Source organism: Lynx rufus, unplaced genomic scaffold (assembly GCF_022079265.1).
Source record: "Lynx rufus isolate CCGP_SWC_20201006 ecotype Redwood Valley unplaced genomic scaffold, mLynRuf1.p SCAF_28, whole genome shotgun sequence".
NCBI classification, from domain to species: domain Eukaryota; kingdom Metazoa; phylum Chordata; class Mammalia; order Carnivora; family Felidae; genus Lynx; species Lynx rufus.
In genome coordinates this window covers 11,888,384-11,909,132 of record NW_025814843.1, presented here as the reverse complement: position 1 = coordinate 11,909,132, position 20,749 = coordinate 11,888,384, and the positions used below count along the sequence as shown (strand labels likewise).

General features: G+C 63.3%; 1 protein-coding gene and 1 long non-coding RNA gene across 4 annotated transcripts in view; one reads left to right on the top strand and one right to left on the bottom strand.

Annotated features, from left to right (window-relative positions):
- Positions 1-419: 419 nt before the first annotated feature.
- Positions 420-3,144, top strand: LOC124519473 (uncharacterized). The gene is made up of 2 exons (XR_006964114.1): positions 420-2,034; positions 2,357-3,144. It is a non-coding gene; the product is annotated as an uncharacterized LOC124519473 (long non-coding RNA).
- A 10,562-nt stretch (positions 3,145-13,706) lies between these two features.
- WSCD1 (WSC domain containing 1) overlaps positions 13,707-20,749 on the bottom strand; it is a 31,288-nt gene continuing 24,245 nt past the window's right edge. For all 3 annotated transcript variants that reach the window (XM_047089695.1, XM_047089694.1, XM_047089696.1), the window contains exons 6-9: positions 20,016-20,175; positions 19,529-19,693; positions 18,033-18,233; positions 13,707-17,450 (exon numbers count right to left, since the gene is read on the bottom strand). In XM_047089695.1, the coding sequence (XP_046945651.1) occupies positions 17,098-17,450; positions 18,033-18,233; positions 19,529-19,693; positions 20,016-20,175 (879 nt within the window). In that variant the 3' untranslated portion in view covers positions 13,707-17,097. The remainder of the gene's footprint in view (positions 17,451-18,032; positions 18,234-19,528; positions 19,694-20,015; positions 20,176-20,749) is intronic.

Sequence of the window (20,749 nt, the reverse complement as noted above, 5' to 3'; positions counted from 1 at the left end):
TCTGTGCCTTTATTCAGGAAGGAATGCGCTCACCGAAATTTCCATCTGCTCTCACGGATGGGAACCGAGGTGTGCGGCCCCCATGGCCACGAGGGAGCCTGGGAAGGCGAGCCTTCCATCCGGATGCATAGCCACCCCCGAAAATTGGGGTCCTCCCAGTAAAGAAGGGGATTGTGGGTATGGGGTGGGCACCTGGCTGCGTCTGGTATAACGCACATCGGTCTACGTCATTCTGGCAGTGGTCCCGTGACGTCATTTTATGGATGAGGGAATTGAGGGACAGGCAGGTCAGGTCATGTTTTCCCGTAGACGACACAGTAGATGGAGGAGCTCATGGTAAAATGGGGGGGGTGGGGGGACGGGGGTGGGACCGCGCATTGGTTCTTGGGCTTTGCTGCTGTATCCCCATCACCTGGCACAGTTACTGTTTGGCTCGATGACCGACTGCTTCGCGGACGACCCGGTAACAATCTGTGCCCGTCTCGCAGCCGGCCTCCCGCTCCTCCTTCTCGGTGGAAGGAGACCCGAGAGACTCCCCACCCCCACATGCCGTCGCTCTGGGCCGGGTCAGCCTGGGAGGACCAGGTTGAGGCGACCGCCAGCCCAGCCGTGTTCGGCTGAGAACACCAGGACCTGATGAGGTCTGAATTGTTCCAAGGAGTGTTCTTAGCAAGTTGTAAATATACCTCCCCACGTCCCATCGTTGTGCATAATTGATACAGCTGATGAAAAGCAATCATGATCCCGTGAATCATTTCTGTCTGTTTACGAGAACGTTTCATTCCCCGTCTTCCAGAAGGAGGCACAAAACACACTTTAAAGGAAAACGTATTTGATACTGACATATGGTAAGACCGTACCGTGTTCCGCTTCCTCGCCGGCTCCTGGTATGTGAGAAAGAAGAAGGAAAACTCGTAATTACTGTAGATTTTATCTTATTTTTTTCAACACGCGCAGATAATTTCTTTTAAGTATAAACGAGGGCATTTGCAGAAATGATGATCTGCAAATCTCCACTTGGTTTGCCTTAGGATAAGAAACGTGGCCGGTACTTGGGATGTGATTATTTGCTTACAGGCCTGTCTCTCTCGCTTAAAGAAACAGAATGAGTCTCGTGCTAATTTATAGCCACCCCACGCTTGACCTCCATCGCTCCTGCTAAGGCTGAGCACAAGCGTCTGTGTGTTTAGTGTATGAACTTGGGGAATAAGCCTTCTCGAAGAAATCCCGAATAACCCTGACGGGGGGAGTCTTTCTTATTTCCAGTGATTGTCTCTGTGACAGTCGGGCTCATGGAGTGAGTGTGGGGGACTTGAACGAGCAGGGTTGTGTCCGTCAGCGAATGCAGCCGTGCTGTGTAACAAACCACCCCGAAACTCAGTGGCTTAAAGCAAAAAGCGTTTCTTCTAACCATGGATGTGAGGGTTGATGGCAGTACAGCTAATCTAGGTTAATCTAACTCAGGCTGTAGGTCAGCGGGGCAGGGCTCCAGGCTACGGGGTAGACGCAGGTCTCTTTGCCACGTTTCTCCTGGGCCCCGTCTGAAGTGGTGTCCTCGACCTGGTGCGTAATCTTCTCCGTGAATCACAGGAGTTACAAAAACAGCGACCTCAGTTGCACAGGGTCCTTGCAAGCCTCTGGTTGCATCACGTCTGCTAACATCTCGTTGGCCCAAACAAGTCACATGGTTTACCCAGAAGTCAGGGAGTGGGGAGGGCTGTGGGGCTGTGATGTGAGTAAAATCTGTCACAAAGCAGTGAAGTGTTGGAACCCAAGATTCAGTCTGTCCCCCAGGAAGCCACGGGGTAGAGAGTGGGGAGCAGATCAACGGAGGAGAAGCAGAGGGAACAAGCCACGCTGGGGAGCAGACGGGCGCGTGTGTGATGCATGCAGGCCGCCAAGCAAGGTTTTAGTTCCCGAGGGACACAGCGCACACGTCCCAAAGACCCTCCAGGTGGAAAGGGCAGAGCAGCACACCCCTCCCCCGGTGGAAAAGCAAAAATCTGTCGTTTCCCCACCATTCGTTGGTCTCAGGTGAGCAAAGACCCCATGGCCCCGTGGCGGCCGTCCAGGACGCCCGCGCGCGCTGTGCGCCTCCTACGCCAGCTCTCTCCTCGCGCTGTGGCCACCTGGGCTCTGCTCCCGCGGCCCCGCTCTTCTGACACGTCTGTCCCGCGGCCCCGATGCCTCCGAGTCCGGCAGGCACTCGCCAGACTCCCTTGTCCGCCTGTGGCGCCCCCGCGGCCTCTCCCTCCCGAGAGCCCCCGCTGCCCCAGGATCCTGCTTTGTGACTCATTTGCATTCCCCTCCTGTCTCCCGGAACATTCCTTCCCCGTGTCTTTTCCTGGCTCCTCAGAACGTTCGTTCGAGGGGGAGAATGTTGGCGGCGGAGACGGAGAGAAGTGCTTGGCAGTAAATGGCCCAACGTCTTGCCTTGGAAGCGCCTGCAGCCTCCCGCTAACGGCGTCTGCTGTTCCACGGGGTCGGGTGGATGGCGGGCTTCTCTGTGACCTGCGGCCGCACCTGAGCAGTGACCCCGCTCCAGCGTCCACGCATAAATGCAGACGTAAGCTCGGTGGCACTGGCCACGGCATTTCCACCCTTCTGAGCCCCCAGGAACAGGCTGGTGGCTAAGTCACCTCCACCTAGGGTGTGGCAGGCGGGGTCCGCACGCAGGGGGGGAAGGGGCCCTGAGCCCCTCTGTCTGCACGCCTGCCCGCCCCAGCTCCTCCCCACCCCCTCACCCTGCACAGTTCAGCACAAACGCCACTTCCTCCATGAAGCCCTTGCAGATTCTCCTGCAGGAAACCACCCCGCGGCCTCTGCACCGCAGCCCCACCTCTGCGCCTCTTCTGGAACATTCGTTACCGTCCAGCTCGCTCCGCTGTTTCTTCCGTCCGCGCTCACGTGCTTCCCGGCCTGGCTGTCGGTTCCTCGCCGGCCGCCGGGAGTTCGTTCCAAGTTTTGCTTTTCCCTGGTACTTAGCCAGTGATTCGAGCGGAGGGGGTCCTCGATAAATAGTCGGGTAACGATCGCATTGTGGGGGGAGTGGCGATCTGAGAAGAAATCCGATCCGGGCTTAAAAGCTCCCGTCTCAAGCTTGTGGCTTTGGAAGAGAGGAGAGTAAAATCAGTTTTTATTGAATCTGTCTGCTGTTTGCAGAGTTATTTCGTGGTCTCTTTCATCGGGCCAATTACATTTATGAAGATGAATTATGACAGGCGAGAACCCGCTCGCATGGATTACTGTGTGCTAACTGTGTAATTAGCGGCCAGCGTCTAGGAGGGGAGTTTGTTGGATATTTCCATCAGAAAAAAATAAAAAAACCAAAACACATTACGATCCATAAAAAACAATGAGCAATGATAATTTCATTTTTATTGGTCATTTTAAAACATTCACTGATAATTTCCCCCGTGCTTAATAGGCATATGCTCGCCTCCTTCAAAATATATCCATAGACTTGTTGCAAAAAAACAGTCTCACATAATTGTTCAGCTTCCTCCCCTCGTGAAAGCCAGAAGAAAGGCTTCCGGAGGCAGAAGGTGTGGGGTTCGCGGAGGGCGTTCACACGAGTCAGCGGGTCAACAGGACCCTTCCCGAGGGTGGACTGAGTGTTGCCCTTTCACACCCGAGGGGGTTGAGCCTCCGTCGGGCATCTGAATTAAAGCAGGATGAGCCCTTGTGACCCGTCTGGTTTCCCGTCCTTTCCATCGGTAACCAAGAGGGGACTTGAGGTCCTTTTGGGGGGCGGGGACCCCCAGCCCAGGCCAAAGGGAAACACACACCCAGTGAGAATAAATGGTCACCGTAGGAGTGAGTGCCCCGGGCGGGCTGAGTGCTGGCCGCGTGGCGGGGTGGCTGGGACGGGGGCACTTGCCACGTCCCGCTCCGTGTGGTCCCCGCAGAGACCGCGCACCCCCCACCCCTGACTCCCGGCTCTCGTGACAAGAAGACCAGGGGCCAAGGGGAGGTGGTCACGGCCTCCAGACCCTCCCGGTTCAGGAGGGGAACCGCCTCCGTGTTTCCAGAACCACCTTAGGAAGGGATCTCACTCTTGCCGAGTGGAAGTTAAATCCCCCACGTGGAACGTGTTTCCTTCTCTTCTTGCTCCCCTTGCCCATCCCGCGCGGGGCTCCGGCCCGTCTCTGACCTCTGCGTGCAAAGCCAGAAGCCAGCACGGACGGGAACGGAGACGGCTTGGGAGGGAGGCGCCCACTCACCGGCCTTCGGCACGGGCTTCTCTCTGGAGACCAGACCCACCCTCTGCTTGTGCCGTGAAGCCTGACGAACCCTCGGAGTGTGTGTGTGATTACGTGTGCGTGCGCACGTGTGCATCTGCATGTGTGTGTGCATGTGAGTGTGATTACACGTGTGTGTGCACATGTGCATGAGCGTGTCTGCATGTGTGTGCACGTGAGTGTGCACGAACATGGGTGTGTGCGTGTGTGTGTGAACACGGGTGTGCACGTGAGTGTGTATGACCGAATGCCTGTGTTCCCGTGTCTCCAGAAGTCCCCAGGATGGGAGGACGGGGCCCCCCCTCTGAGCGTCAGGTCAGGCTGGGCGGTGGCCAGCGGGCAGGTGGGCCACAGTCTGAATTTGTCCCTGGCTGCGCCCCGGGTGCACGTGGCCGCTCCCTGAGCCGAGCGTGTCTGCCACGTGCTCGCCAGCACCGGAGGCTCGTCTGGGACGGAGACCCGGGTCGCTCCTCCCCCGTCCCCCCAGCGGCCTCCGCTCTGCCGGTGCCTGTGGTTCCCGCAGGCAAAGTCACGGCTGCGGCCCGGCGTCCGAATATTCAGTCAGCAAACGTTTAATGAGCACCTAGTGAAGCCAGTGGGTCAGGGCCGTTCATCAGGAACCGAGTTGGAATCCCAGCCCTACCATCCCACCCTCTCTCTCGGAACCCCGTTTGCTTATCTCTTAAATGGGCGTAAACACAGTATGGGCCTCGGGAGACCGATCTGGGGAAGCCAGCGGGATCGCATTTTAAAGCCTGCCTGGCTCTTAGCTGCGGTTACTGGCGTTGATGTTGTCACGGTCAAACCAGGTGTCAGGCGCCCACCCCTCGGAGGCTCACAGTCCGGCAACGGCAGGCAGGAAGGGCGCCCGTGATGGGGAGCGGCTTGCGACGCGTCAGATGGAGGAGACGCCCACCATTTCTGCCTGGGGGGCAGAGAAGGCCGACGGAGGGGGCAAGTAGCTGGGCCGTGAAAGAAGTTTAAACGTTCGGAGTCAGGGACGGGGAGGAAAGTCACCCCAGGAAGAAGGAAGAGCGTGGAAGGCCAGCGTCTGAGGTGGCCGAGCAGATTGGGGATGGCAGCCGCAAAGAGGACGGTTGTGTGGCCGGATTACAGAGAGCCTTGAATGCCAAGCCAAGTGGGGCATCTGGGTTTAATTGTCTGGGCCGCGGGAGTGGTTCCAGCGTCTTAAACAAAGGAGCAGCAGATCTGATCATTGCCAGCGGTACGACTTGCCATTATAACGGTAAATACGTCTACCCAAGACTGAGGAAGTTGGCAGGAATAAGCGGCCAGATTTTCAGTGCTCTGCCTGGGAGCCCGCTTCCTGCCTCAGGAAAAGGGGCCAGGAAGGGTGACGTCACGGGAGCTCGGCGGCCTCCTGTCCAGAGCAGGCAGCCAGCTTGTGCTCGCCAGGGGCCCCGAGGCCGGGAGGTGACCCAGGTGGCATCTGGAGACTGGCTTCCTCCAATCTTCACAGCCTCAGTGGCTCCTAGAGGCCCGGAGTAGCTTCAGGTGAGAAACCCAGGCGGGGGGAGGGGGGTGGGGGGCGGAGCCAAGGGGACCGGGGGGCACGTCATCACCCTGTGATGCAGGGCCGGGGCAGGGTGTCCTCGTGGGTGAAGTGGGCACAGCACAGCCGGTCACAACGAGTGGGGAGGATCTGGGACAATGTGACCTTCGGGGCGCCCTGCAGGGTTACAGCAGGTGCTCTTAGCAGGCAGGTGTGGGCGGGGCCTCTGAGACACTGAGCACAGGCGAGTCCGCCTAGCCGCACCCCTGCCCCAGCACCTCTGCCTCCCGCGCCCCTGCCTACCACTCCTGCCGCTTGCAACCCTGCCACCCTCACCGCTGCAGCCCGGACCTCTTTGTGCCACACCCCTGTCTCCCACACCCCAGCCTCCCTCACCCCTGCTGCCCACATCCCTGCCGCCCGCACCCCTGCCTCCTGCACCCCTTCCTGCTGCACCCCTGCCTCCCGCACCCCTTCCTGCTGCACCCCTGCCTCCCGCACCCCTTCCTGCCAGCAGGCTCTGCCCAGGGCTGGTGGGCGGGACAGGGCGCCTGGCCCTGGAGGGGTTGTCATCACGGAAAACCGAAGCGCACCATGCGGTTTTCTCCACGCTCTCTCCCAAGAGGGTAAAACACACTTCCTACATCTTTTCTTCTAGGACCTTTGAAGTTTTCGCTCCAAGTGGTAAAACACATCAACGAGTTTCCCCGTGAATATTTATTGAAATGGCACCTTTAAGACAAAGCCATTGTAGTGAAACTCTCAGGAAATGCATTTTGTGCAGCCATTGATCTTAAAATATTTACTACGAATGTGCTCATCTTGCAAATACTGCACATCGCTCTTTGTTGTTTGTTCTGGGATTTGGCTTACGTGGTCTCGTACGGTTGAGCTGGGTCGGCAAGACCATCTTCTGGACGGCGTTCAGCTTCCTTCCTCCTCCTTCCTCCTTCCTCCCTTCCTTCCTCCTGGCCCTTGGTTCGCTGGTTTTGCCACCTCTGCGCGCGTCCCTGGGCTTCCCAAGCGGCTGGCTGGGGCCGGGAGAAACACACCTGTAGCAGGTGAGCTCTGAGAAGAGACACTAGAGTCATAGACACTTGAGCAAGAAAGAGTTCGGCCGTCACCTTGCCGGACGCCCTCACTCACCCTCGAAGGTGCCCGTCGGATCAGAGCCACCTGGCACCCCCACCTGCCGGATCAGCAAACCACGAGGACTCGGGGAAACAGGCCTTTGGCACGTTCTGGTGGGGATATGAACCGCTACGGACTTTTCGAGGGTGAGGCCACCCAACATCCATCACGATGAGAACGCCACCGGCCTCTGAGCCAGCATGCACCTTTGGGGGGTCTGTCCCTCCGTCCTGAAAGTAGGAGACGTCCGTGCACAGCAACACGGGCTGTCACGTAGAGGGTGGCAGCCCCGCTAGAAGCCGCGTGCACACCCGCCCAAGGCGGCCGGGAAGGAAGAACCCCCCCTCCTGTAGACTGCTGGTCTCCGAGGGCTTCTGGCCTCTCCGTCAATGCCAGCTCGCACCTCCACGGTGTGTGTGTGTATTTGTGCGACCGAATGTCTTATAGACAAATGGAAGATAGACATTTTAAAGGGATGGGCCAACACGCCGGATGTCTGTACCTCCTGCCAACGGGGCGTATGCGCCTCGCGTCGGACGTCCTTGCGGGACGATGTCATGCCGCGTTCCTCGAGCACATCGCCTGGTGGAGACTACAAAGACAGAAAAGCCTGGGCCTCGTGTGCTCACGTCGCTGCAAAAACCCACGACGGCCTTCAGAATTCTACCTCGGTCTGCGGACCGTGGGTAACGTTTTACGGGCACAGAGATGTAGGTCTGGACGCCTTTGTGCGTTTATATGGGCGCACGGAACGGCGTGGGTGGGGTGGTCCTCCGCTGTCCCCCCCGGAAGCACAGTGGGGGCTGGACGGGAACATGGGAAAAGGAGAAGAGTGGGGGACAACAAGGGATTAAAAAGGTAACGCAAACCGAGAAGATATTCGGGATAGCATGCTACGTAGGAAGGAAAGTAAACGGCCGTGCGCTGTGTCTGCCCACACGGGGAGAAGGTCGGCGTGCGAAAAGGCACCTGGGCGCCCCAGGGACGAGTGCAGGTTTTGATGGGACGAGGGGCGCAATTTTTGTCTCGGGTTTCTGTTGTCATCGTAACGTCGGCCGGTCCTCCCCGGGGCATTTCCTTCTGGGCTCTCGTCTCTGCACAAGGTGCTGTTCCTGCTTCCCCGCAGGGAGAGACCCACGACCGCGTGCCTTCCCCTCACGCACGAGCAGACGGGCTGGGGTCTTTGGGGCCCAAGTCCCGGTGCTGGAAAGAGAGAGCCCGACTGCCCCGGGTCAGGGCAGGGGACAAGGTCTGAGTGGGTGTCAGAGCACAGACACCAGAGCCCGAGCCCCCAGATCCCGGGCCTGGTGGCCTGTCCACTCGTCCGAGCTTCCTCGTTCCCGTGTCCTTGGTCTGGTGACTCGAGGCAGGACGGCTCAGTGATCTGTGGGTTCAGACAGGCGTTCCTGCGGGAACAGAGGGACTCCCAGCAGAAGGTGGCTGTTGACAGAACACAGCACTTCCGCCTGTGGCCCCTCTGTGCTCTGCAACAGGCAGTCTGCTCACGGACTCCGCTGTCCAGCACGACCAGCAGGTCTGAGGGTTTGCTTGCTCCCTGCGCAGCATCCGGGCCCTGAACGGTGTAACAGCTCAGCCTGCGGAGAAGGACGGAGACAGAGAGACAGAGCGTGGTCCTGGCAGAGTCCTGAGGGCCCGGCCTCCGTGGCTGGGACGAGCCTCGTCGGTGCCCTGAGGGGCAGAGGACGGAGCCTGACCCGGACGCCTCCTCCATCCGACTCTGTGGGTCGTGGATGGTCCCCCTGCCCTCGGCTGCTGGGCCATTTGAGTCAAGACTTGACACGTAACCGTATCATCCTTCCATCCTTCTGGAAATCTGTCATGGTAAATAAATGCTAATAAGGCGAGGGACACAACGTGGGTGGTTTCCCAGGGATCAAGCTGCACTGCCCAGGTCAGGTCGACACCGTCCTCAGCGGGGGATGGGGGATGGTAGTCGGGCCAGCGCGGCTGAGTGAGCGTCGGGACAAAAGCGAGGAGTCGCTCAGTGTTTTCCGTTTGAACATCTCATTAGACTCTGTGTCATTCAGGGGCGCACTGGCTGGCGGAAAGGTGACGTTTAAGGTCTCTCACGGAGAGCCAAACCCTTCATTATGTGATGGAGGTTCACGTGGCCTCGGAAGAGGGGAGTGTGGGCGGCGGGGACAGTGGGTTACGTTGAGCTGTTCTGCGGGTGAGCCTGAAGCCTGGCCGTCGTTTTCCGCCCTCGCGGGTCCCCTTCCAGGCTGAATGTGGGGACCTGGACGGTCGTCTGCGTCTGCAGTTGGAGGGCGGAGGCTGCAGGAAGAGGGGCGTGCAGAGGCGGGGCCACGACACTTGGCCGGGGTGTGCGGGGCGATGGGGAGGGGGCTTCCAACGGAGCTTGGTTCCCGAAGGGACTGCCTTCCGGCCCGCGTGCCCCTTGTGGCCCCTCCTCTGGGCGCTTCTAGAAAATACAGCGAAGTGATGGGACCCACGGGGCTGGGTCACAAGGCTGGCGTCCACGTTGCTCACACCCTGTGCCCTCCCCCCTCCGCTCTCCGACAGAGCGAGTGAGCCACGTGGGTGAGGGCCTTGCGGGGGGGAGTCCTCTGTCCTACCACCCGAGAGGAGTCTCATCCTGTCCACGGCGGGCGAGGGGCTTGGCAGTCAGCCCCCTCAGGGCTCTGCGGGTCCGAGGGCTGCAGGGCCCTGGTCGGCTGTGCCTGGACTCCCGACCCACAGAGACTCCGAGTCTGTGAGCGTTTGCTCCGAGCCGTGGTTTAACGTGGCGGTTTTGGAGCGACCTGTGGCACGGTGACGGGTCACTCGCGGGTTCAGACTCTGCGGTGCCGCTGGGGTGGGGGCTCCGGCCTCCGGGGGGGCAGACCCCCTGCACGTCCCCCCTCCCCTCCTCCCCTGGGCAGTGGGGCTGGGAGGAGGTGCCCGATGCCCCCGGCCTGGGCCGGCGTGTGTGTGTGTGAGCGCCCGGGGGGCTGTGCGCCCTCTCCTTGCTACGCGCAGCCAAACGCGCTTGCCCTCCTCTGCTGCCCTCGGGAGGAGGGGTGTCTCCGTCTCACACCTCGGGGCCCATGACAGAAAGGAGGTTTCCATTTCGGGCAGGTGTCGCTGTGGGTTTGACGCTCAGCTTGAGGTGCCGAGCGGCTGAACCGGGGGCGACGGTGGAGGGAGGCCGTTAGGCCGTCTTCCCGAACACCCACCGGCGGGGCCCTGGACAAAAACCTTCCGCTTCAGCCACGGCCCCCAGCTCACAGACGGGAGCGCGAGGCAGCGTTTTCCGGGAAGTGGTTGTTTTCCTGGAAAACTTTTTGAAGCCAGATGGTCCGGGACCGTCCCGCCGCCCTGCTTCCCTCCCCTGATGTCTGCCCCGCCCCCTGCATACGAGGCCCGTGCCAGGAGCTGAGGCCAGAAAAGTGAATACGGAATACAGGACTGTCCCCATCCTCGCTGGCTTAAAAGCCAGTGATGCGAACATGTAAATCTAGCTTTTCTAGTGAACTGAAAATGGTGATTGTTTATCGAGTTTAAAACATGAAGAATGGGAGGAATACACAAAAATCATCCTGAGGGTATCTGATGCTTTTCACGGGCACTATCCATTTTTGGGAAGACCTGGCAGAGACCAGCCTCTCCAGCGAAGGTCTGGCCGTGATGGTGTCACTGTTGAGGCCAGCGTCCTGAGCACGGGCACGGGTGGTCCTTTTTGGCCGGGCTGTGCAGATGACATCAGGATTTTAGAACGCCCAAGCTGGATGAGGTCTTAGATAGTTCTTCTTCCAAACTTTTCAGGGTTTGGGTTTTTTAAAAAATATTTCTAATCTTTATTTATTTTTGAGAGAGAGACAGAGCGTGAGCAGGGAAGGGGGAGAGGGAGAGGGGGAGACACAGAACCCGAAGCAGGCTCCAGGCTCTGAGCCGTCAGCGCAGAGCCCGACGCGGGGCTCGAACTCATGAACCGCGAGATCATGACCTGAGCCGAAGTCGGATGCTCAACTGACGGAGCCACCCAGGCGCCCCAAGTTTTTGTTTTTTTTTTTTACGAGGAACTTGAGATTCAGAGAGAAGACAGTCGTCCAGGGTCACACAGTGCTTGCGTGTGATGCTCCTAGGTCACCTGATCTGATTTTCACCACCAGGGACCTGGCTCCCAAGGTGGCTGGGGAAGCAAGCACGTGCTGAGCCCTCCCGTCCCCAAATCAAATGGATGCCGTGACGTGTTTGTGCTGGAGCACAAGGAGGGCGAGCAGCGGGCAGGAACGGAGCCCACCCTGAGAGGCAGCAAACAGAGAAACAGGAGGCGGTAAGAGCCCGGGACACAGCCGGGTTCGTGCCTCAGAAAGCAGGCGGGTCCCACTGGGAGTCAGCGGGATGGGGGAAGCTGGAGGTGACCTGGGGTGATCCACGGGGTCATCGGCTGCGCTCCCAAACCCGGGATCGCCAGGGTGGTTGACTTGATGGCGAACCTCCTTCTCGCCTGTCACGAACGCACAGCCGTCGACATTCGATCCATGAAAACCAGGAGCTTTCATGAGAGAGATGGCAAGGTGGACACGGAGAAGCTCACACCTGAGGAAACAGAGTTAACAGAGCTCTGAGTGTATTTAACATCCTCGAGTAGACGTGCGGGGGCACCATCCACGGAGCCACTCAGATGGTGATCAGAATCACTTAGAAGCCCCAGGAATTAAAAAAAACATAATTACGGAAATCAACAGGTAGGTTGGAGGCAAGTATTTGCAGTGAAAAGCAAATGACAGTTTCTGACGATCAAAGTGCAGAACGGCCGTGAGACCCGGTGCCGTGGGGTTGAGAGACGGCCCCCAAGGGCTGGGTCTGGAGTCCCGGCCTCGGGGAGTGAGCATTGGAGAAGGGACGAGGGGGCCGTGGGAGGTGGGGGCAACACTGAAGCCCAGATAGTGGAAGATCCACTATGCGCTGTGCACGACTGATTATCAACGGGAGCTCGCAGGTGGCCAGCGTGGACTGGGGACACAGCCCTGACCGGCGCTGACGCCCCCAAACGCCCACCACACTCTGCCGCCGATGGGGAGTGATGAAGGCACCGGGTTCTGGACTCTTCCCACATTGGTGCTGGGCAGACAGACCCGGGGGGGGGGGTCCCTGGGGGCCCGGCCTCCAGGCATTCGTGCCTTCGTGGGACCCCTGCCCCCGGGGTGAGGGTAGGGCTGTGAGGCTCCTGTGCCACGGGATGCGGCATAGGTCACGGGTGGCGTTCCCGTGATGCTGTGACACAGGTGGGACCCCGTGTCCCCCTCCCGGCAGCCCCAGAGAAGCCAACAGCCACGTCCCGACCCTCGTAGGAGAGGCCCGCGTGTCAGGACTGGGCGTGGGCTGGAGGGCCCCGGAGGGACCCGGGGCCTCGGCCCTATGACCTGCCAAGAGTTTGGGTGAGGCTGGGCACAGACGTGGCCCCAGTCGAGCGTCTGCGAGGGGTGCGGCCCGCTGAGGCCCGGAAGTGGAGACCGGAAGTGGAGGCCCGGCTGAGCCCCGGAAGTGGAGACGCCCGAAGACCCGGAAGCGGAGGCCCGGCCGAGCCTCACCTCGCTGCCCGACCCCGGGGGGGCTGCAGGACGGTGCCTGTCCGGCCGGCTGAAGCTGCGGGGTTCGTGGTGATTTGTCACGCGGCCATGGAAAACCGACTCAGGTGATTCTGGGGAGGTGTGGTGTCGACGTGGGGCCGATCCCGGGGCGCAGTCTGGACGGCAGGGGGTGGGCAGGGAGGGAAGCGGCCTCTGATGTGCGGCCCCCCGGCTTCCTCCCGATGCGCGTCAGCTGGGCCGGGGGCTCCGGCTGTGGGGGGCAGGTCATCGAGCGACTTGACGCCGGAGCCCGGGTGAGCAGGGGCCCGTCCTGTGGTCAGGAGGGCAGGCACGAGGGCAGCCGCGGCGCCCCCTGCGCGCACACGCGTCTGCGAACACGCCCGAGGCCCATCCGCCAGCCGCTGTGCGAGCGGGACCCGTCTGCTGCCCTGGTGTGGTGACTGAGGGTGAAGACCCCGGGCACGTCACGGCCCCTGCCCTGCTCCTCCTGGGCGGGTCAAGCGCCCGCCGTGCTTCGATCGAACGGTCCTCAGTGCTGAGCTCCGGCGCCGCCCGAGCGCGTTTCCGCGAGTGGGGCGGGGGGGGGGGGTCTCGCGGGCTCGCTGCCAGGCGCCGGGTGCAGGTGCACACTCAGGGCTCCAGCAGCGTCGCCGGGTCGCGGGGAGGCCGCGACGGGGGGGAGGGGCGTGGAGCGGTTTCTGGGAACCCACCCGTACTCCCGCAGTGACCCCGTAGGAGACGCGACCGCCCCTGGGGCCCGGTGGCCGGAAGGGCCGCGGGTACCACCCGCCGTGTCCGGTAGAGGGGGAAGGGCAGAGTCAGAGGAGGGGGCTCCTCGGCGGCCTCAGCCCCCGCCCCGGCGGCAGCCACGTGCCCCGGCCAGCGTCCCCAGAGCTGCGTGGCACCCACCGGCTCCCAGGGGCAGTTCCCAGCCCGGCCAGGCCACCCCACGTCCAGTCTAGACGGTGAGTGTTCTCGACGCCACCGCACATTATTCCCCCGCGGAGGGGGGTAACGGGGCCACCCGTCCACGGCGCTCAGATCGGTGTCCCCGTGTGTCACAACAGCCAGTCCTGGTTAAAGACTGGAGCCGCGGCTGGTCCTCCTGAGCAGCTCACCCCGGCCCCACCCCGGGAAGCGGCGGCTCCCGGCCCCCAGCTCGTGCGGGCGTGGGGCTGGGTCTCCACCGACGGCCACAGAGGCGGAGATGGTGCGAACCCAGCGCGCCCGCCATAAGTAACAAAGGCCCAACTCAAGCCGACGTAAACAATAAGGGGTTTATTGGCTCACGTAACAAAACCGTCCACACGGAGCGCAAACGCCGGCGAAGCTTGATCGTACGTACTTAGTGATGTCACCAAGGACCTGGTTTTCCTGTGCCCCCAACTGTCCCCACAGTGGGATCCACTTCAGGCTCAGGATGGGGCGCCACCCACGACCCCTCATGCCAGCAGCACGGTCTCTGCTGGACATTCCCCACGTGGCGGGGTCGCTCTGGCCGAGCTGTGTCCGTGAACCAACCCGTAGCCAGAGAGTCGGAAGGAGCCGCTGGCCTCGTCCAGGCTGGGGGTTCCACCCTGGAGGTGGGGACCCTGAACCCCCCCCCCCGGCAGAGATGGGGGCTGCGGGCAAAGCAGATGGCACAGCCGACACCCCCCCCACCACACCCCTGCATCTTACACACCAGCTCGCCCTGTGCTGAGCGGCGACCTGTGTGTTCAGCGTCCAGGACGGTTGACCCCTGGACGCCAGCGAACTGTGCTGGAGGCCACCGTTCCAACACCTCCGGCCGGAAGAAAACGAGCCTGTGCCCCAAGAGCTCTGACAGCCACGAAGGCCACCCCCAGCACTGCCCTCTCCCCGCGGGGGGCCCCAGGAGCCGAGTGGCTCCTGCTACTTTTCAGGGGAAAATGCATCGTGTGCGCAAACGTTCGTGCACTCAGGATCTGATTTTAGCTGTGAGACACTTCGCTACAAGACGCGCATGTAATTAAGCAGTTTCCTTCCCCGGGGTCTGGGAGCCTGACTGTTCGCTCTCATTGACACGTCACTGCGATTATCAGAAATAAATGTGTCTTAGCTTTTTCTTTTTTTTTTTTTTGCTACGTTTTGGCTTTCCCAAATTGATCCGCAACAGGAGCAGGAACCCGTGGAAATTATGTTTTCACACAGGTTCGTGTGACTTTGCAGCCTCGCCATTGAGGGTGGGGCCTGGAGGCAGTCGGGGTCCTGCCTCAGGTCTCCCCCCAGATTCACACTGGCTCTTACTCCTTGGCCGCTTGGGGTAGAAGCGGAGGGCTCTGGGAGGCTGCACTCGCAGAGACCCGACGGACGTGCCCCAAGGACAGCTGGTCCCTTCCCCTGCTTCCAGGCTCTGCCCCCGGAGCAGGCCGTTGTGCCGGCCGCTGAGAACAGGCAGTCGGGCCCCTGTGTGGACCCTGACCCCATCGTATTCACGTGCACGGCCGGCTCAGGTGCCCCTGAGCTACAAGGCCATCAGAGTGGGTGGCTGTCCACCTGGAAGGGGAGGAGGTCTCGGGCACCTGGGGCAGGGAATGAACCATCTACCAGGAGGCACGGCCCGCACTGTGGCTATTCTGACTCTGGGAAGGGGGGAGGGAAGCCCAAGGGCCAGGCTCAGGTTGGCCCTCCCGCCACACCTCTGCCCTTCCCGGCCTCCCCGGCTCCTGGGTCTTCTCCCCGAGGTCATCTGGGTGGCCGGGAAGGGTGAGGGCCGGAGCTGGGGAGCCTATTGCAGGAGGCGGTCGGCTTCCCTCCGTCAGTGGGCACCGCCGTCCCCTCAGTCTCTGGTTTTGCTCCTGGGCCGCCTTCCAGGGCAGGCTCGTGAACTCTCAGTGGGCCTCACCCCCTCCTGAGACCCCAGGGAAACGGCCTCATCAGCGGCCTTCCCGGACCGGACCACAGAGCCACAGCCGAGCCAATGAGCCTTTAAGAAGACCCAGGCGTTCCCAGCTTAGAGCAGAGGGAGGCTGCGGGGAGGGTCCAGAACAGGGGGGGGGCGGGTTTGGCAAGCCAAGGGCAGGGAGGCGAAGGGCAGGCCGCCGGGGTCCCCCCACCCCTGGCCGTGGTGGCTCTCAGCTTCCTGCGGCCGGCAGAGAACGCAGGTCAGGGCATTCTGACGCCTGGGCCTTAAAATCTCATATCCCCTTTTCTTCCCGCAGTGCAGCCTGCCTCTGGCTGGGGGAGGTCAGACCCAGGGGCCCGGCTGGGGTCACCCTAGGCCTGGAGAAGCTGCTGTGGGGTGCAGGGGCGGCTGGGTGCGGGCCTGTCCACCATCATTCGCCTCACAGGGGGTGGCGTGCAGCTGCAGCCAGCCCGGGGCCCACCCCCGCGTCCAGACCCGAGCTCTGGTCTCCAGGGCCTTGTGCCTGAGCCCGAGGTGCCATTGAAGGGAGACCCAAGTTGGCATCAGCGGCGCTGCCCCCCAGGCTGAGCACCGAGTGGCCGTGAGGACGGTCCGGTCCTGGGTCCCCACCTCTGTCCTCACCCGCCCGCTCCCGTCCTCCTGCCACGTAGACTCGGAGACACCCCCCCCCACCCTCTTCACCTATTTTGCAGACGCATCAGGGTTTTCCGAGCCTCTGAGCCTCTGTAGATGCTGTTCTCTCCGCCTCGATACCCTCTCCCTCTGGCCTGCCGGGTTAACTCGCACAGATTGCTCAGGACCAGTTCAGGCCGTGCGCTCCCGAGACCCAGGCCCACGGTGACCCCGGAGCCGGCACGTCACACGCTCCTCTGCTGCTGGCCTTCTCATTCCCATTTGTGACCACCCCTCCCCTGCCCCCCCAAGGCTGTGAGCGGGGAGTGGGGGCCCCCACCAGGCAGGGCGTCAGCCTCCCACACACAGAGACGGTGCGGCAACGAGGGACGGGGGCTCGGCCTCGGGGACAGGCGGGAGCTGCAGCCACGGCCTTCCCGGCTCCCCTCACCCCCCCGAGGGCCGTGCAGATGGACCTGGCTGCCCCCTTCCTTGTGCCCCTGGCGCGGGACCCCACTGGGAGCAGGGCCCTCGAGATGGGTTGGGCAACCAGTCCAGGTGGCCCCCCAAGGCAGTCCCTCCTGGTCTCCCCACGTCCACCCCAAGCCCCCTCCTGCTGGCCCATGGATCCCTTGGGTCTGGGCTCCACTCACCCCCCGCCCCCCCCCCCGACCTGGGACGGCTCGAATCCCAGCTTTCCCAGGACATGGGAGGAAGAAGCCAGGGAAGGGGCCCTCCAAGCGCCGAAGCTGGATGGGGGGGGAGGGGGGCACCGAGCTGGCGGCAGGTCCTGAGGTGGCTGTGTGCACGGCGGGGGGGGGGGGGGGGGCGCTCCGCTGTGTCCCACGCTGCCGGCCAGTCTGCGGGGAGGGGAGAGGCGGGGCTGCGGACCGCGGTGCCTGGCCGTCTCCCCACACGCGGTCACCGGGAGTCACGTGCAGTCAGCGGCGTCCACGAGCCCCCCACCGCCCACGCCGGGTGCCCGCTGCGCCGATGCCGCGTGGCCTGGTGTCCGGGCACAAGCCCGCAGCGGGGCCGGGCACCTGCGGGCGAGCGGCGCCGTGTGCGGACGCGCGTGTGAGCGCCGGGGGGTCCCGCGGCGGGTGCCCGCCCGGCGACCTCGGGGCTCGGGGCCGCAGCGAGGCCGCCGGGCCGTCATCTGGGCACGTACTCGCCCGGCAGCCCGGCCCCGCCGTGCTCGCGCAGCGCCCGGTCCACCGTCCGGATGTAGCCGTCGATGAGGGCCCTCATCTCGGGGGTGAAGGGCTCGGGGTCGTGGGGGCGCCGGCCGCGCCGCCAGAAGCTGCCCTCCTTGTTGTTCTCCACGCACAGCAGCCGCTCCTCGCTCACGGACACGTTGAGGAAGGCCACCATGTCCCGCAGCGTGGGCACCAGGCTGCGGCGCAGGTCCTCGTAGTGCACCACCAGCAGCCGCTTGCCGTAGCGCAGCCAGTCCAGCACGTGCGACGACCACCAGGCCGCGTAGCTGTTGACGAAGTCCGGCCACTCTGCGCGGGGGACAAGGCGGGCGTCGGGCACGGGGCGGGCCCCAGCGGAGCCGGTCCCTGCCATCTGCCCGCCGTGTCCCGCGGGGGCGGGGGAGGGGCGCCGGCGCAAGCCGCCAGCCGCCGGCGGCAGGACCCGCGGCGCAGCCGCGCGACGCGCCCCGCGAGATTTCTCTGCCCACGAGCTGAGAAACCAGGTGGGCTGTTCGTCGTGTTCCCACTTGTTTCGGAGGGGGACACGTGCAGAGGTCGAGAATCACCCCCACAGGATCAGCTGCCGGAACAGGGCCGCCCCGGTGTCCGGGAGGAGGGGACTGAGCCAAGGAGGGACCAGAGCTCAGCCTCCCGCCTCCGGGGGGGGCGGGGTCAGCAAGGGGCGGGGACGGCTGGCAGCCATGGCGCAGACCACGGGGACAGGAGCACAGACCTGCTGGACGCAGCGGCCCCTCCGAGCACTCGGTTCCCCGTCCTCACCGCCCCGACCCGTGTCTCCTCGATCCATCGCCCACGGGCCAGACCCGGGGCCCCCGGGGCAGATCTGGGGAGCGAACCCGCGTGGGCCGCCCACCGACCCCTCCCGCCTACCTTTGCTCTTCCAGTTGCGGTCGGCCGCGTAGCCCAGGTGGCCGGCACATTTGCGGTTGAACTCGGCCACCAGGGACCTGTACGGGTTCCGGATCAGCAGGATGGCCGAGTCGAACATCTCGATTTCCCTGCGGCCGCTCTCGTGGGTCTTCACGCAGATGGTGCGCCGGCTCCGCCAGTGGTCCTTCTCGCCCTTGAACCCTGCGGGGGCGGGGGAGGCCCCTGAGCAAGGCCTCGGGGACTCCCCCCCCCCCCCCCAGCAGAAGAGCTGAACCCACTTCCGCCAGACACCAGAGGCTGGGCGGCTGACCCGAGTCAGTCACGGCTGCAGGCCGGCCAGGGAAGAGACAGAGGCTCAGAGAGGGTGTGGACCTGCCTGCCATCACACAGCAGCACGCTGCAGAGCCAGTCACACACGTGCCGACAAAGACAACCGTGTGCTCGTCTGTGCTGGACTTTACGTTGGGGGTAAAGGGGCTCAGCTTGGGTCTGGCTAAACAGCAGCCCTGAGGCCATGCCGAGCACGGGGGCTCACGGGAACACGGAGGAAGGGGCCGGTCGGGGGTGCGGAGGGACGTCACTGAAGGACTCCCAGGAAGGTGTCCCTGAACCCGCACTCCCGGCCGGCCGTGCCCCGACAGAGCCCCGGTTGGCCAGCCCGGGACACGTGCTCCTGAAACGAACACACGATTATCTTGGGCTCCTGGGGACCCAGGTCAGCAGGCGGGAGCCCTTGCACGTGGAGCAAACGGGCAGGGGCTCTCTGACGCCGGGAAGCACGGGCCCCCTGTGCACGTGGGTTCGCCCGCTGGAACTCAACACATTTCAGACGCACCCCTGCCACGGGCCAGATGCCACGGGCCTTCGCTTTGGCTCCTTCTGGCGAACGGCTGGGGAGCTCCAGGGAACCCGAAGCCAGACCACGGCTGTAGACACGAGATCTGGTCCCTGACACCCTGGGGACTGAGGTGCCTTCCCACAGCGGCCACCCTGAGCCGGCCCCGAGAGCCTCACAGGGAAGCCTCCGGGGCCATCGCACCCAGCGATTCCAGCCCCCGGGCCCCTTGGCCGTTCGCAGATGGAGACCGCCAGCTGCGTGGACAGGTTAGGCCCCCTGGACCACAGGTGGTGCTACAGCCTCGCGGGGGGCCGGCCAGAGCGGGCAGGACCCCGGGGCGGGATCACCCAGCCACTACCCCCACCCCCGCCGTAGGTACAGGTGACACTTGGGACCCGAGGACCAGAGGCCTGGTTCAGGGACCAACTCCCCTGGCTTCTCCCACCAGACCAGACCCACCGCCGAGCCCAGGGCGTTAGGGAACCAGAGTCCAGGTGAGAATCCCAGAGAAACTGGCGTTAGCGCCTGATGACCCAGAAGTGCACCTCGTGCATCTCAGACTCCGGCCACACGAGCGCGGCACCACCGCCCGGGGAGCCCCTCCCTGGCTCCCGTCTACACTCTATGCTTGGGGCCCCTGCCTGCGGCCCCCACTCACCCTTGTTGTACAGCGTCCCGTCAAAGTAGTAGCTGCCGGTGTAGAAGCCCGTGGCATGCTCGATGAGGTGCCGTACCCACGTGTTCCCGGCTCCCGGGAAGCTGGACAGAGCCACGAACACCTTGGACTTGGTGGGCAGGAACCTCCGGTCCGTGCAGCGAGTGTCTGAAAGGCCAGAGCTTGACCACGGACCGCCCCGCCAGGAACTGCTGACCCCAGACTCCCACTTCACAGACGGGGAAACTGAGGCCCGGGGAGGGGGTTGCCTCCTGTGCCTCGGCCGCAGAGACAGCCCCAGTGATGACGAGACCTCTGCGCACCACGGCCCCGAGATGGGACCACCCGCCACCAGGCCAGGGATTGTGCCCAGATGCCCCCCCACCCACCGCTGCTCCGCACGCGGCCCCGGGGCATCTCCAGACCCGCAGGGCGCAAACGGGGGTAGAGCCTGGGGGGGGGGGGGAGGGTCCTCGCGGTAGGAACTCACCCTGCACGGGCGTCTGGTAGACCTCGCAGTACTCAGCCTGCCTCGGGGCCTCGGGCCCCCGGCCACACAGCGAGCTGTCCACGGCGTCCCGAAGGCTGAACTGCGGCGTGGGGTAAGCGCAGTAACACTCCCGGCCCCAGAGGACGGCCAGCGGGAACTCCTGGCGGGGAAGAGACGCATCCGGGGTGGGTGCGAGGCCTTGGCGGCACAGCGGGATCGGCGGGGATGACGAGGCCCATCCTCCCCGTCCCACCCCGCGACCGGCTCCTGGCCTCTCCTGCAGTCCCCTGTCCCCTCTGGGAAGGCCGCCTCCGCAGAGGACGCAGCGGGGGCGCTGGGCGACCTCGGACAAGGTGCCGCACCTCTCTGGATTTCACCACCGAACAAGGGCAAGGAGACCGCCTTGCTCGTTTGTTTCGGGGACGGGACGAGGAGGGTCCGACACCTGCAGGACACTCAGGGCACTCGGCCCCACTCGCCCCTGCCTGCCCGCGCCTCTCGGCAGCCCGGGAGCGTCCAGGGAGGGAGACGGGAGGCACGGGAAGCGTCTCGCAGCTTCAGCAACGCCGCACAGACCTTTTTATTTTTTGCCCACAGCAAAATCTCATAAATAAATAAATAAAAGAAAATCAATAGTGTTTTCTGCGTGTGGTTTGGCAAAGCCGAGGATCTCTGTCCACGCTCAGAAAAGTCACCGGGCCGGGCCCCGGTTGCCGGAGGGCGATGCGGAGCCT